At 46.7% G+C, this 16,954-nt stretch overlaps 2 protein-coding genes across 3 annotated transcripts in view; one reads left to right on the plus strand and one right to left on the minus strand.

Moving 5' to 3' along the window:
* The window catches only part of hook3 (hook microtubule-tethering protein 3), a 34,515-nt gene extending 24,446 nt beyond the window's left edge, over positions 1-10,069 (minus strand). For both annotated transcript variants that reach the window (XM_058774910.1, XM_058774911.1), the window contains exons 1-2: positions 9,806-10,069; positions 1,318-1,403 (exon numbers count right to left, since the gene is read on the minus strand). In XM_058774910.1, coding sequence (XP_058630893.1) covers positions 1,318-1,403; positions 9,806-9,862 — 143 coding nt within the window. In that variant the 5' untranslated portion in view covers positions 9,863-10,069. The remainder of the gene's footprint in view (positions 1-1,317; positions 1,404-9,805) is intronic.
* Positions 10,070-10,451: 382 nt separating this feature from the next.
* On the plus strand, positions 10,452-16,244 carry rnf170 (ring finger protein 170). Its single transcript, XM_058774912.1, has 7 exons — positions 10,452-10,604; positions 11,345-11,521; positions 11,987-12,062; positions 12,449-12,557; positions 12,640-12,713; positions 12,879-13,010; positions 14,941-16,244. Exons 2-7 carry the CDS (start codon positions 11,385-11,387, stop codon positions 15,208-15,210), a joined length of 798 nt encoding a protein of 265 aa, XP_058630895.1. The 5' UTR covers positions 10,452-10,604; positions 11,345-11,384; the 3' UTR covers positions 15,211-16,244.
* The last annotated feature ends 710 nt before the right edge of the window (positions 16,245-16,954 follow it).

A 16,954-nucleotide genomic window follows, 5' to 3' on the forward strand; every position in this document is an offset into this window, starting at 1 on the left:
GGAAAAATAATCATATCGTGATATATATATATATATATATATATGTGTGTGTGTGTGTATAGATATACAGTGGTGGCCAAAATTATTACAACTCTAGTATCTTCAGCAGCTGAAAGTGGTTTGAAGTCAGTTATTTCTATCTTCTGCTGGAGTGTGTCGGGAGGAAATATCACTTTACATTTCCAAACATTCATTTAGCCATTAATTGTAATAATCCAGAGAGATTTGTCTGATCTGATCATCATCAGTCTGTCTGCAGTGACGTGAAGAACCAGAACAAACTGAGACAGACTGTGTTGTGTGTGCTTCATAGGGCTGTGCAATTAATCAAAATACAGTTTCAATTTTAGCCTCCAACGATTATGAAAATACAATAATAGAGATAAAACCATTATTCCGCCCCCTTCCGCTCCTCCATAAAAGCCCAGTTTCACGTGCAATTCAGTAAAATCATGTAACGTGACTTTTGCAAAACAGGACGTGCTTGATTTATTAAAGTTGATTAGATTTATTAGTGTTTTTAAAAGCGTGAGAGCTGTGCTGTTCCTCCGGAGGATATCTGTGATGCTCAGAGACGGACAGAACACGGACACGTCAAGCCATCTTCAGCTCAAGCTGCGCGCCTAAACGCTCAAATACACGCAAACATGTGTTAAAATGCAGCGCTTAGTGATTATTCATGTAATCCCTCATCGGTTATGTAATAAACATAAACAGTTGAGAATGAAAACACGTGTGTAACCGTAAACTGGATGCGTGCGGCTCTTAAAGTGACAGCGCGCTAATATTCCTGCTGTGACGGGGTGCTTCATATTAATCAAAACAAACGACAAAGAAATAAAAATAAATCACTCACTGCTCGACTGAAGGACTTTTATAGCTTTAATAAGAAACAAATTAAGTTTAATTCTTACAATGAAGACTGCTGTTTTATATTACATTAGATTATTTGATTTCTGTAGGAGGCTGTTAACTGAATACTTTAGATTTGCATTAATAAACAACAACCTTTAAGCGCAGTTTGTTCCATTAGGATCTTTTTTATTCTAATGTATTTGTCCTTTGCTTTTTTTTTTTTTTATTACTGACAGTTTAATTATTTTCAATAATTTTGAAGACCGGTCTCTAAAATGCAGATGTCATAGCAACCTTATTTACAGAAAATATAAAGGCTATTTGATACAGATCGCTACCTTTAAATAAATCACTCCTATAAAGCTTTGGTCATATGGCCCACTCATAATGGTGTTAAATAATTCCAAAATAATGGTGATTATGAGTTTTGTCGTAATCGAGCAGCCCTACTGCTTCACATACATTTTCTGCAGGACTTGTGCCATTGCCACTCCGCTGGTCAGCTCGTCCACCGCTGCACACGGCGCCTCCACACCGAACGTCTGGATCTGAACACAACAGACAAACACTCAATGAGACGCTGAGCTGCATCTGTGTGTTTATGTTCTACACCACAGCTGTTATTACATGAACAAACACTCATTTTAGACGTCACGTGTTGGGAAATGTCTCACACACACAGGCTCCATTCACTTCTGCTTATGCAATCACTCTGTAATCTGCATTAACAGCTAGCTCTCGGTTCCTGGAGACTCGGCTTTCTCTCATGTTTCCACAAAGGAAAGCGTTTTTGCATTCAGGAGCTCTGGACGGCAATCAAAACACAATCTGACTTCACGCTGGAGCTCAGCATCAACACAAACCGCTATTGTGCTGCGGAGATTTCCTCACTAACGTCACACTGAGCTCAGGATCAGACAGGAAGTCCCGCCCACAGGAAACAGAGCAGAGGTGGAAACAGAAAGACGTGCGTCGTCAGCTGGGCTCGCCGCTCTGTGAGGAATGTGAGACGTCAGCGTGTGTTTGGGCGTGAGACGCTTCACATCTGGAGCAGAAACACAACCCTTCAGAGACTCACATCAATCCACTTCACTTCTGCTTCCTGTCTGCAGTTTCTGGTGAAACTCGACGGAACCCAGGTTTAAAATAAAAAAAAGTACATTAATATAATGTACTTAAAGTGCTCTATTTTTGTACTTAATATACTAAAAATGAGTCTTCTTAAGATAAACTTAAGATCAACTACGTGTACTCAACTGTGCTATTTTGGGACATTATGAATATGAACTAAAATATGCATTTAACATACTATCTCTGTATTTAAAAATGTATTTAGTCACCACTTGAACCCATCTTTCATACACCAGTACACTCAAGTGTGCTACAAGTGGCGACTAAATACATTTTTTAAATACAGAGATAGTATGTTAAAAGCACATTTGTGACACTGGAGCACAAAACCAGTAATAAGGGTCTTTTTTTTAAATTGAGATTTATACATGATCTGAAGCTGAGTAAATAATCTTTCCATTGATGTATGGTTTGTTAGGATCGGAGGACAATATTTGTCTGAGATACAACTATTTGAAAATCTGGAATCTGAGGGAGCAATAAAATCTAAATATTGAGGAAATCGCCTTTAAAGTTGTTCAAATGAAGTTCTTAGCAATGCATATTACTAATCAAAAATGAAGTTTTGATATATTTATGGTAGGAAATTTACAAAATATCTTCATGAAACATGATCTTTACTTAATATTCATTTTTGGCGTTAAAAAAAAAAAAAAAAAAAAAAGGATAATTGTGACCCATACAATGTATTGTTGTATCGCTACAAATATACCTGTGCTGCTTATGACTGCTTTTGTGCTGCAGGGTCACAATTTAGTTCATATTCTTGATGTCCCAAAATAGCACAGTTGAGTACAATTAGATGCTTTTAAGTTACAAGTACAATATATTAAGTACACACAATAGAGCATTAAAATAGAGCACTTTAAGTACATTATGGAAGTGTACTGTTTTTTGTTTTTAACCTGGGAAGTGAGTGCTGACATTATGACTTTGCCTTCATCACTTCAGACAGTTATTACATTCGTAAGAAAGCTTATGAAAACACACTTTTATGTAACATAAGGTTGTGCGCTGGTGAACTGGACTGAATTGAGCAGTAAATCACAGCGCCGCTTCCCTTTTGTTCAGTCAAGCACCATCTGCAGTGTTTAACCACAGAGACCGCAGCAGCGTCACTAAACACTGAACTGAGTATCGGTCACAGTCGCCATCACATCTCTGACACACAAGAGACTCAACAATGAGATTGTTTTGAATAATGCATTCAACTTAGACAAATATTAGCATTAAAATTACATTAACAGAAGTAAATGGGAATTAAATAGTCAAAAACAGTACAGACGACACAAATGAAACTCCATCACACTGAATTAAAGCTCAACTGATGTCCATTTCTGCTCAGCTGAGTCTCACATCAGTGTCTCGTCTGTAACCTCACAGGTGATCAAAAAAACTCTCCGCATGATCACATGTTCAAATCTGAGAGAACGAACTGAACCCAGTCAACACACACACACACACAGTCTGGTATTTGTGGTTTATGGGGACTCTCCATAGGTGTAATGGTTTTTATACTGTACTTACTGTATGTGCTATTGTCCTACACCAACCCTACACCTAAACCTACCCCTTACAGGAGACTAATGGCGATTTTTGAATTTTACAGTTTTGTATGTTTTTTAAGCCTTTTGTTTTACGGGGACACACACACACACTTACACACGCACTCTCACCACGCACACTCACACCGAACACACGCACTCACACGCAGAGCACACGCACGCACTCACACCACGCACACTCACACCGAACACATGCACTCACACGCACTCTCACACCGCACTCACACTCTCAAACCGCGCACACGCACTCTCACACCGAACACACGCACTCACCACGCACACTCACACCGAGCACACGCACTCACACGCACTCTCACACCGCGCACACGCACTCTCACACCGCGCACACGCACTCTCACACCGCGCACACGCACTCTCACACCGAGCACACGCACTCTCACACCGCGCACACAAGCACTCTCACACCCACCCTCACCACGCACACTCTCACACCGCGCACGCACTCTCACACCGCGCACACGCACCACGCACACTCACACCACGCACACGCACTCTCACACGCACTCTCACACTCTCACACACGCACGCACTCTCACACACGCACGCACTCACACCGAGCACACGCACTCTCACACGCACACGCACTCTCACCACGCACTCACACGCACACGCACTCTCACCACGCACACTCACACCGCACACACGCACACTCTCACACCACACACACGCACTCTCACACACGCGCACTCTCATCAAGCACTCTCACCACGCACACTCACACCGACACACGCACTCTCACCACGCACTCACACACACGCACTCACGCACTCTCACCATGCACACTCACACCGAACACACGCACTCACCATGCACACTCACACCGAACACACGCACTCACCACGCACACTCACACACACACACACTCTCACACACGCACACTCACACACACACACACACACGCACTCACGCACTCTCACACGAACACACGCACTCACACACACACACGCACTCTCACCGCACTCTCACCACGCACACTCACACTGAACACACGCACTGTCACACCGCGCACATGCACTCTCACACGCACTCTCTCACACACACTCACACACGCACACGCACTCTCACCACGCACTCTCACACCACACACACGCACTCACACGCACTCACACCGAGCACGCACTCTCACGCACTCTCACACACTCACACCGAACACTCACATTCTCATCACGCACACTCACACGAACACACGCACTCTCTCACACACACGCACACTCACACTGAACACACGCACTGTCACACCGCACACGCACACGCACTCTCACCAAGCACTCTCACCACGCACTCACACCGCACTCTCACCACGCACACTCACACACGCACTCACACGCACTCACCACGCACACTCACACCGAGCACACGCACTCTCACCACGCACACTCACACCGCGCACTCTCACCACGCACACTCACACGAACACTCACCACGCACACTCACACCGAACACGCACTCTCACACCGCGCACACGCACTCTCACACCGCGCACACTCACCACGCACACTCACACTGAACACACGCACTCTCACACCGCGCACATGCACTCTCACCACGCACTCTCACACCGAACACTCGCACTCTCACCACGCACTCTCACACACCGCACATGCACTCTCACCAAGCACTCTCACCACGCACACTCACACCGAACACTCACATTCTCATCACGCACACTCACACCGAACACACGCACTGTCACACCGCGCACACGCACTCTCACCAAGCACTCTCACCACGCACACTCACACCGAACACGCGCACTCTCACCACGCACACTCACACCGAACACACGCACTGTCACACCGCGCACACACACTCTCGCCACGCACTCACACCAAACACACGCACTGTCACACCGCGCACACGCACTCTCACACCGAACACTTGCACTCTCACACCGTGCACACGCACTCTCATCAAGCACTCTCACCACGCACACTCACACCGAACACACGCACTCTCACACGCGCACACGCACCACGCACACTCACACCGAACACACGCACTCTCACACCGAGCACACGCACTCTCATCAAGCACTCTCACACACACTCTCACACCGAACACACGCACTCTCACACCGCGCACACTCACACCGAGCACTCTCACACACGCACACTCACACCGAACACACGCACTCTCACACCGCGCACACTCACACCGAACACACGCACTCACACCGAGCACACGCACTCTCACACCGAGCACACGCACACACGCACACTCACACCGAACACACGCACTCTCACACCGAGCACACGCACACTCACACGAACACACGCACACACACACACGCACACACACACACTCTCACCACGCACACACTCACACACGCACACCTCACACCGAACACACACACACACACACACTCACACACTCACACCGAGCACACTCACACCGAGCACACGCACTCTCACACCGAGCACACGCACTCTCACACCGAACACACGCACTCTCACACCGAACACACGCACACCGAACACACGCACTCTCACCACGCACACTCACACCGAACACACGCACACTCACACCGAGCACACTCACACCGAGCACACTCACACCGAACACACTCACACCGAGCACACTCACACCGAGCACACGCACACCGAACACACACACACACACACTCTCACACACACTCACACACGCACTCTCATCAAGCACTCTCACACCGCACATGCACTCTCACACCGAACACTTGCACTCTCACACGAACACTCACATTCTCATCACGCACACTCACACCGAACACTTGCACTCTCACACGAACACTCACATTCTCATCACGCACACTCACACGCACTCTCATCAAGCACTCTCACACACTCTCTCTCACACACACGCACACGCACTCTCACCGCACACGCACTCACACGCACTCTCATCACGCACACTCACACGCACACTCACACTCACACCGAGCACTCTCACACCGTGCACACGCACTCTCACACGCACTCACACCGAACACTTGCACTCTCACACCGTGCACACGCACTCTCATCAAGCACTCTCACACCGAACACCACGCACTCACACGCACTCACACCAACACACGCACACACGCACACGCACTCTCTCACACACACACACTTCACACACACACACACTCTCACACACGCACTCTCACACCGCACTCACACTCTCAAACCGCGCACACGCACTCACACACACTCACACGAACACGCACTCTCATCAAGCACTCTCACACACGCACTCTCTCACACACTCACACCGCACTCTCACACTCTCACACACTCTCACACGCACTCTCTCACACACTCTCTCTCACACACACGCACACTCACACTGAGCACACTCACACACACACACACACACACACACACACTCACACGAGCACTCTCACACCGCACACTCACACACGCACTCTCATCAAGCACTCTCACACACGCACACTCTCACACCGCACGCACTCTCACACAGCACACGCACTCTCACCGAGCACACGCACACACACACACTTCACACACACACACTCTCTCTCACACACTCACACACACTCTCACACACACTCTCTCTCACACACTCTCACACGAGCACACGCACTCTCACCGAACACACGCACACTCACACGAGCACACGCACTCACCACGCACTCACACAGCACACGCACTCACACCGAACACACTCACACACACACTCTCACACACACACACACACACACACACACACACGCACACTCACACTCACACGCACACTCACACCGACACACGCACTCACACACACGCACACGCACTCTCACACCGCACTCTCACACGCACTCGCACACCGAACACACGCACTCTCACACCACGCACACCAAACACACGCACTCTCACACACGCACACCGCACACGCACTCTCACACCGAGCACACGCACTCACCACGCACACTCACACCGCACACGCACTCTCACCACGCACACTCACACCGAGCACACGCACTCTCACACCGAGCACACGCACTCTCACACCGAGCACACGCACTCTCACACCGAGCACACGCACTCTCACACCGAGCACACGCACTCTCACACCGACTCTCACCACGCACTCTCACACCGAGCACACGCACTCTTACCACGCACTCTCACACCGAGCACACGCACTCACCACGCACTCACACCGAGCACACGCACTCACCACGCACTCTCACACCAGCACACGCACTCACCACGCACTCTCACACCGAGCACACGCACTCTCACCACGCACTCTCACACCGAACACACGCACTCACCACGCACACACTCACACCGAGCACACGCACTCTCACCACGCACACTCACACCGAGCACACGCACTCACACCGAGCACACACACACCGCACACTCACACCGCACACTCACACCGAGCACACTCACACCGCACACGCACTCACACCGCACACACACTCACACCGCGCACACGCACTCTCACACACGCACTCATCAAGCACTCTCACACCGCACACTCACACACGCACTCTCACACCGCACACGCACCACGCACACTCACACCGAGCACACTCACACTGAGCACACGCACTCTCATCAAGCACTCTCACACCGCACACACTCACACCACGCACACTCACACCACGCACACTCACACCACGCACACTCACACCACGCACACTCACACTGAGCACACTCACACTGAGCACACTCACACTGAGCACACTCACACTGAGCACACTCACACTGAGCACACGCACTCTCACACCGCACACTCACACCGAACACACGCACACACAGCACTTCACTTATGTTTTATGAGGTTTGTGTTCCACGACAAACACTAGAGCAGAATTTCACATCCGTGCAGAAATATCAGGATATTTCTGTCAGACAGAGACGCTTTCTGTTTGAGCTCAAACGCAAACACATTCAGACACTCTTACTGTACTGAAAGCATAAACTAAATGCGTGTATGCATGCATTTTATAATAAACTGGCACTATGAAATAACTCCAGACATCACATTATAACACACGTGCTGTCTCACATCTTCCCTTCTCACGCTTCGGAACTTCTCTTTGTTCTTCCATCATGACTTTATAAACTCAGCATGAGAATGTTACACAATATCCTCTGTTTGTTTACTTTCATTTCTTTCAGAAGGAAGCTTCTCACTCGATCGTAAGCTCTGTTCTGAACTCAAAGCGCTGGCCTCAGAGGATGCTGGGATTGATCTGCTCATGATGTGACGGCCATCCATGCTCATGTCTGCATGTGTCAGATATAAACAATCCGATTAAGAGTCGTTAATACTGATCAGGACACACACCAGAGCTAATTACTAACTAGATGTAAACTGACACTTTTATACAACAGTCACTCATTGTGGGTCTTGATTACCAGCCCTAAAACACCATAAACCGGTCTGGCCAGGAGCCGGCCTGAACTAATGAAGAGAGAGACAGCGCTGACTCATCAGCATTAATTACAACAACACACACACACACACACAATTAGATGCTTTATCGGACACTGATGGATCAATGCGATGATCAATAGGAGCTCAGACAGAGACGCTCAGTCATCTCATAATCAATTGATGTCAATTGAAGTCACTCCACAGCACTTTACGGTCTAATCATCCACAGACTCTAAACGAAGCGGAATCATTTATTGTCTGAAAGAATGTAGTTACAGATCCTGATGAGTGAAGCCGCTCAGACTCACTCACATCACTAACTTACTAGTCTTACCAGTCAGGCTCTGTCTGGAGGAAAACACAGGCACCATGTTAAGAACTAATCAGACCAGCTAGTTAGTCAAATGGTAATCAGTCGACTTTTCAGATTTTAATTAGTCCAAACTAGCTCTGCAAGTAAGTGATTTTAAAATCTAAGACCGGTCTTAAAGAATAAAAACTTAATGACTCGCTTAGTTTGGTCCGATATGAATCAGAAACGAAGACTGATTAACTCTTGACTGACTGCTAGTTAGTGAGACTAGTACTAGTCTTAAAGAGACGGTGTTTATGTGACTGATCTTCAATATAGCGATTATAATTATGAAGAAACGCTGTGACAGTATCACAGTGATGACATCAGATGCCAATACCGTGGTACTGTGGCATTTACCATGGTACTGAAAGATTACCACTTTGTTGTATCATATTCACAAAGCAGTTCGAAGAACACTGAAACGCAGATATGAATCACGGTCTGTTGGTGTAATGTGCTGTTCGTGAGGAAGATGTAAACACCAGAGAAATCAGATTTATCTCACGAACACATTACCGTTACTCACCCACGTCAGGAGACTCTCGCAGAGCTCCACTCGATCCAGAGGCTCCACGGCGCTCATGTTCGATTCGGACCGCTGATAAACTAGATGAACGAGTAAATACACGAGTGAAACGGAGCTTCCGCCGCTCACGGTGCGATCAGAGTCCGGTGGCGAGCGAAATCCTGTCGAATTAGAGCGGCGAGAAGCTGATTTTGACGAATAAAGCGGCGGTGACAGACAGACACAAGCGGCGCCGCTCTGAGGATTTTTCCCTCAGGGGTCCTTCAGCTGCCACCCTGCAGGATCGGGGCACCTAATGCCTGACGGAAAATCTCACAGCAGAAAACCGCTTTACTGAAAGATGATCTTAAAACGAGGGGGAAAAACGTTACATTTTATTAAAAATCAGTATGGTAAAAAAATTTTTATTTAAAAATCGCGCAGATAAGACTTGATGAAATGAGACAGGCAGCGCAACGCGCCGCTTTCAACAAGGCGACGGTAGACGAGTGCGGAACTGTGTGCGCTTTTTATTAAAGGGAACAGTGTTTTTATAAGATATGATGAATACGCAAGAAAATGTCGATAGGGTTCTTCTCTCGTTTTCCCTCAGAATGTAATTTGAGCCTATTGTTTGTTCCGCGCTCCGGAGCTGAAGAGGGCGCTAATGAAGCAGTAATCCGCGAGTTAACCGCCATAAAACCCGAAGAAGAAGAGGAATGCGGAACTAACCGAGTCCACAACGCTAACACACACTAACACTGAACATTCATCTGTGCGAAAGTGTATTTGAAGCCTGAAACGGCAGTGTTTATCTCATGTAAGTGTCTGAACGGGAGATATTGTGTGTGTGTGTGTGTGTGTGTGTGTGTGTGTGTGTGTGCGTGCGTGCGTGCGTGCGTGTGTGTGTGTGTGTGTGTGTGTCCTGTGAATCACTGTTGTGTGTTTATTTTAATATATTTATTCTCGTATATAATCAGACTCAGTCACGATCGGCAGACGTGTGAATATAATGTTATTATTCTCATAGTTAGACAGACGTGCACATACAGTGTGTCATTCTCATAGATTATCAGATGTGTAATGTTATTATCAGCTCATCAGACATTTAAATGTAATGTTGTATTATTATCAGACATGTAGGCTAATATTCAGAAGTATGAGGTCTGGAAGTCAAAAGCAGCGACGTTAGTATTGTGAAATATTATTACAGTGAGTGTAAAACATGTTTTCTGTGTGAATATATATTAAACTGTAATTTATTTCTGTGATGCGCAGCTGTATTTTCAGCATCATTACTGCAGTCTTCAGTGTCACGTGATCTTCAGAAATCATTCTAATATGCTGATTTACTGCTCAACAAACATTTCTGATTATTATCAATGTTGAAAACAGTTGTGCTGCACAATATTTTTGTGGAAACCGTTACATTTTATTCTTCAGGATTCACAGATGAATGGAAAGTTCAGAAGAACAGCATTTATTTGAAACAGAAATCTACTGTAAGATTGTAGATGTCAGTCCTGGCACGTGTGTGTGTGTGTGTGTGTGTGTGCGCAGGTGTGTGTGAGCCGCTGGCTGGAGGATATGCGCAGGTGTGATGGAAGGCAGCGTGTGTTTGGACGGATCTATGGCTCCAGATGAGGACTCTCTGATTGAAGGAGTGAGCGACCCGGTCCTGCTGGTGCTGGTGCTCAGCCTCACCTTTCTGGTGGGTCTGGCGACGCTGCTCTGCAGGTGAGACCCGACGCTGACCTCTGACCCCTGACCCCACGCTCCAGCGACACAGTCAAACCAAAACTTATTCAGACACCTTCAGCGTTTCTCACATTATATCTCAGTTTATTCACTATAGTTTAGAAAATGGTAATAAAGTATGTGACCGTGGAGCACAACACCAGTCGTAAGGGTCAATTTTGTTGAAATAGAGATGTATACATCATCTGAAGCTGAATAAATAATCTTTCCATTGATGTATGGTTTGTTAGGATCGGATCTAATGATCACATTAGCAATTAAAGAAAAACACTTCAGTAAAACATGCTCAGGTCAGTGTCTGAATAATAATTTTTGGGTGTAATATGTCACAGTTGACTTTTTTGCTCTCCTCACTTACATTAATGAACTATACTGTCCTGCACCCGCTAGTAAAACGATATCAGAGATGAGTGTAATAACCGGTGCGCTGTGGTCTGGTCTCAGGAACGAGCAGCAGAGGATTCACCCGGACAATCAGGAGCATGTGCGTGTGGTCCGAGAGCAGCTTCAGTCAGAGCAGGTTTGTGAAATATGCCTTGTTTAGGAGTCTCTAGCGCTCTCGCACTGTTTGAGAAGAGCAGCTGCGCTCCGCAATCCTGCTGTTTATTTAAGCTCACGCTCTATATTTGTACCATGAGCTGTAAAAATATCCCTCAGCGCTGCTCGGGTTCGGATCTGACCCCTCAGAAGCTGTGCGAGGGGTCGATTTAATGAATGACGAGTTCCTGTTTATTACCGTGAAGCCGCTCTGAATCAGTCTGTATTGTTTGAAGCGCTTTAGGAATAAACGTGGCTTGATTGACGCTAAGCTATAAACACTATAAAGCGAATCACGTTTATAATGTCATGTCCAGCTGTGATCCGTTAAATGAAGATGATTTCAGTGTTGGCTCCTGTGTTGGTCAGCTGTCGTCGTCGGAGTCCAGGCATCAGTTTTACTCGGACATGTCGTGTCCCGTGTGTCTGCAGCAGGCCGTTCTGCCCGTCGAGACCAACTGCGGTCATCTGTTCTGCGGTGAGGCTGATCTCAGATCCGGCGGTCAAACGTGAGCGTATCTGCTGCTCTGTAATCACTTCTGCTCTGTTTTTAACCCAAGGGCCGTGCATCATCGCGTACTGGCGTTACGGGACGTGGCTCGGAGCCATCAACTGCCCCATCTGCAGACAAATGGTAAGAAGTAGTGTTTGTCATTAAAAACTGGTTTTGGTTTAGTTATGTCTCGCTCGCGTCGGTGAGAGAAGTGTCGCTGATGAAAGTAACTCCTCATCAGAATGAAGCCTGCCGTTGGTTAGTCTGTATGTGTTTGTTGACTGTTGACCTTCATTGGTTTGTCAGGTGACCCTGCTTTTCCCGCTTTTCCAAGACACGGGGCGCAGCGCTCAGACGCAGGACGGTCAGGTCGAACCCGCGCTGATCCTCAGCGACATCAACGACTACAACCGCCGCTTCTCCGGCCAGCCGCGCTCCGTGAGTAAAACACGAAACACATCATTAGCAAGTCCTTCCAAACCTGTGCCTGTGTCTTTCTTCAGAGGAGGACATTCTGAAGAGCGCTGGGCATGTTCTCGTCCGCATTGACTTCCACTGTGGTTTCCATACTAAGGAAGTCAGTGGGGACCATCAACTATTTGGTTACCGACCTTCTTCAAAACATCTTCCTTTGAAGAAAGAAACTCGTACAGGTTTAGAACAACTCAGGAGTGAGTGAACGCTGACCGTTTTCATGTTGGGGTTAACTGTCCCTTTAAGTGACCAGTTGCTTTTAGTTTACGTCTCAGGCCAATAAAACCCACTGCTTTACGATCAGTTAACGGCTGGGAAAATAAGAGCAACTAAAGGCCAGTCGGTGCTTGTTAAGGCCCTGATAGACTTCAGGTCACAGAATGAGCTGGTGTGACGTCATTTCAGACAAACTCAGGCCAAAAACCTCGTTTGTTTTCATTGTTTTTTGGGTCTTGCCAAAGCAAACTTTCCAGAAGGTTGTCTCCGGCCGGTCTGTGGCGGTTCTGTTCGCTCCGTCCAGGTCAGACGCAAGTGAAGACATGACCACACTGCTCTTTCTCCTGGCTTTGTAGTAGAAGCTGAAGCTGTAATTCTGATGAAGAGCCTGTTTCTCGTGTTTTAGTGCCTTGAAGGGGAGCACTCCCAGCTGGAGAAAGTGCAGAGATCTATTACAGTATTTAGCACTTCTTAAGATAATTTTAAAAACATTAAGTGTACTAACTGTGCTATTTTGGGACACCATGAATATGAACTAAAATGCATTTAGTCACCACTTGAAACCATATTTCATACACTTTTAAATATACTCATCATACACTTATTAATTATTTAAAATCTAAGATTAATATATAACGAATATGTACAAAATGTATTTATAATGTATTGCCCACATATTTTTATAGATTATAAATAATTCATTTCAAATGTATTGGAATACAGTCAGGTCCATATTTGGATACAGGCACAATTTGTATTATTTTAGCTGCTGGCCAAAACATATTCAAGTTCTAGTTTATATAATGGATGTGGGCTTAAAGTGCAGATTCTGAGCTTTAATTTGAAGGTATTCTCATCACAATTGGAGGCAAGGTTAAGGAATTAAGGAACTCGCATCATGTGGTCAAAGGATCTCTCCGTACAAGAGACGAGTGTCAGGCTTCAGAAACCACACGGATCCATCAGAGAGAGAGAGCAGGAGACAAATCAACAGTTTGGGTCATTCTGAGAAAACGAGCGCACTGATGAGCTCAGAGACATAGAAAGACCTGGACGTCCACGGAGGACAGCGCTGCTGGTGATCGGAGGATCCTCTCCACGGTGAAGAAAAACAAAGCCACAAACAACTGAAGTCCGCTGCAGTAAAGACCTGGCAAACCATCACTTATTACGTGTAAAAATGCTGTAATAATCAAAAATAATGTCATAAATAGATTTTCTTGATCAGTTAGCTTCTATGAACTAAACTAAATCCACGTGTTGCGAGCATGCTTCGTGTTTAAAGCAGGTTTTGTCCTCGCTGCACTCGAGCAGAGTTTCTCAGGAGCTTCGCAGGAGGTTTCTTGAAGCAGAGACACAGTTCTTCTGGATTTAGTCTCAGTTTGTTCTGGTTCTTCACGTCACTGCAGACAGATGATGATGATCAGATCAGACAAATCTCTCTGGATTATTACAATTAATGGCTAAATGAATGTTTGGAAATGTAAAGTGATATTTCCTCCCGACACACTCCAGCAGAAGATAGAAATAACTGACTTCAAGCCACTTTCAGCTGCTTGTAATACTAGTGTAGTAATGATTTGGGCCAGCGCTGTGTGTGTGTGTGTGTGTGTGTGTGTGTGTGTGTGAAGTGCTGGGCTGTAGATGAGCTCACAGCTGTGTTTGTGTGTCTCTGAAGCTGCTGGACCGTCTGAGGGACGTCCCGACGCTGCTGCGGCACGCCTTCAGGGAGATGTTCTCCGTCGGCGGTCTCTTCTGGATGTTCCGCATCCGGATCCTGCTGTGTGTGCTGGGCGCTCTGACCTACCTGGCCTCGCCGCTGGACTTCATCCCCGAGGGCGTGGTGGGGCTGCTGGGCTTCATGGACGACTTCTTCGTCATCCTGCTGCTCTTCATCTACATCTCCATCATGTACCGCGAGGTGGTGACGCAGCGGCTAGCCGGATGACCTCTGACCTCTGCTGCGCTGCTTTAGCTTCTGCTCGCTAGAGCTCTGCTGCGTCCCGCTTCATCAGCTGAAGAGTCAACGCATTCGTTTCATAAGAACACTTCCCATTAAACCTCATGGTGTTCTGGGTTCAGCGCAGCGTGAAGAAGAATCCAGAGTGTGAGCTGATAATCCATCGAAACGTGCTGAGAGACTGTTACAGATGTGTGTAATATGATAGAGCTGGAATACAACACACGGACTCGAGCTGCAGGTGGACGTTTGTACGTCTCACACACACACTCGCGCACACACACACACTCACACACTCACTCACTCACACACACTCACTCACTCACTCACACACTCACACACACACACACACACACACACACCTGCGTCTTCAGTCTGTCATTTTCTCTTGACGAAGCTCCGATGGTGTCATTCAAACAGGGCTGATCTCTGCATTAAAGAAAGAGATTCTACAAAATGAAATTTAGCTCCGAGTTCATCTGTGTTTTTCTGAAGTGTTATAAATGAGCCTTTGTTATATTAGAGTTACAGAAGCAGATAAACAGCTGGAGAACTGCAGAATAACACGTTAAATAAAGCACTAAGGCCGTTCTGGTGATTTGACCAAGGCCTGCAACCTCCTGAGTCACGGTAAAATGACTAGAATGCATTTTGGGAGTATTGGAAGAAACAGCCTTAAATCTGAAGCAGAACTTAGTTAAACGTTTGGCTTGATTTCCACTGCGTTTCAGAGCTCATTCCCCCCCTTCATGTTTAATTATGAAAAATCACTTTCAGTCTGTTTGAGCTTCTCTGAATCTGTGCCTGAAGCAGAAGAAGAGCCGGGAACAGCATACACACAGGTTTGTTTACAATACAGTCCCTTCATTTATCCTTCTCACGTTCAGCCCCAGAAAACTGTTTATGATTCAACACCGTGTTCTTTGGCTCTGTTGAGCAGAGACGGGAGCGGGATCATAGAGGCAAACTCCTCCCCTTTCAGTGACAACACATCTTTAGATCAAAAAACAAGGGTCAATAAAGAACTGGTTGTTTCAATACGTTTTGTGTAGTGTTTTCTTTACTCTTTAAGTCAAAATCTATGTCTAAAAAGTAGACATACTTTGTCTTCTTATATTTGTCTACTCATACTTTGATGTTTGCATCTCTGTAAAATAAAGTGTAACCTAAAGCTGTTCTAGAAGGGACAACATCTGCTTCTCTCCTGCACGTGGATCAGCACTAAACAGTGTGAATGTTTCGTGTCAAGGGCACATGTGTGTGTGATTACACACCCCAACAATCCTCTTATGCCAGTATAATCATATAATCAGCTGCTGCCATGTTTCTCTGTCACAGCACCAGCACTTGATTATATTCTTATTTTCTCGCAGAAGTATGTTTTCAGTTGAAGCGCAGTCATTCCTGCTCCAGAGACACAGCCGGAGGAGAGCAGCCGGGCCTCGCAGATCTCTCCGTGAGCAGCAGGGGGCAGCAGACACTCGTCCACCACGCTGCGCTGAACACACGTGTGTGAGGAGAACACGAGCACTGATGCTGTCACATGTGAAGAGCTAAACCACTCCAGGACTTCACCAGGGTAAATGAGAGGCCAACAACCCCCTTAATCACGGCAAAACGACTAGAATGCATTTTGGGAGCAACATCCTCAAATCTGAAGCTAGAAGACACCAGTGAAAGTGTTGATTTAACCAGGAGAGATTAAAATCTGTTACAGGAGTGTCCTGGCGGC

This window comes from Onychostoma macrolepis, chromosome 05 (assembly GCF_012432095.1).
Source record: "Onychostoma macrolepis isolate SWU-2019 chromosome 05, ASM1243209v1, whole genome shotgun sequence".
Classification (NCBI taxonomy): Eukaryota; Metazoa; Chordata; class Actinopteri; order Cypriniformes; family Cyprinidae; genus Onychostoma; species Onychostoma macrolepis.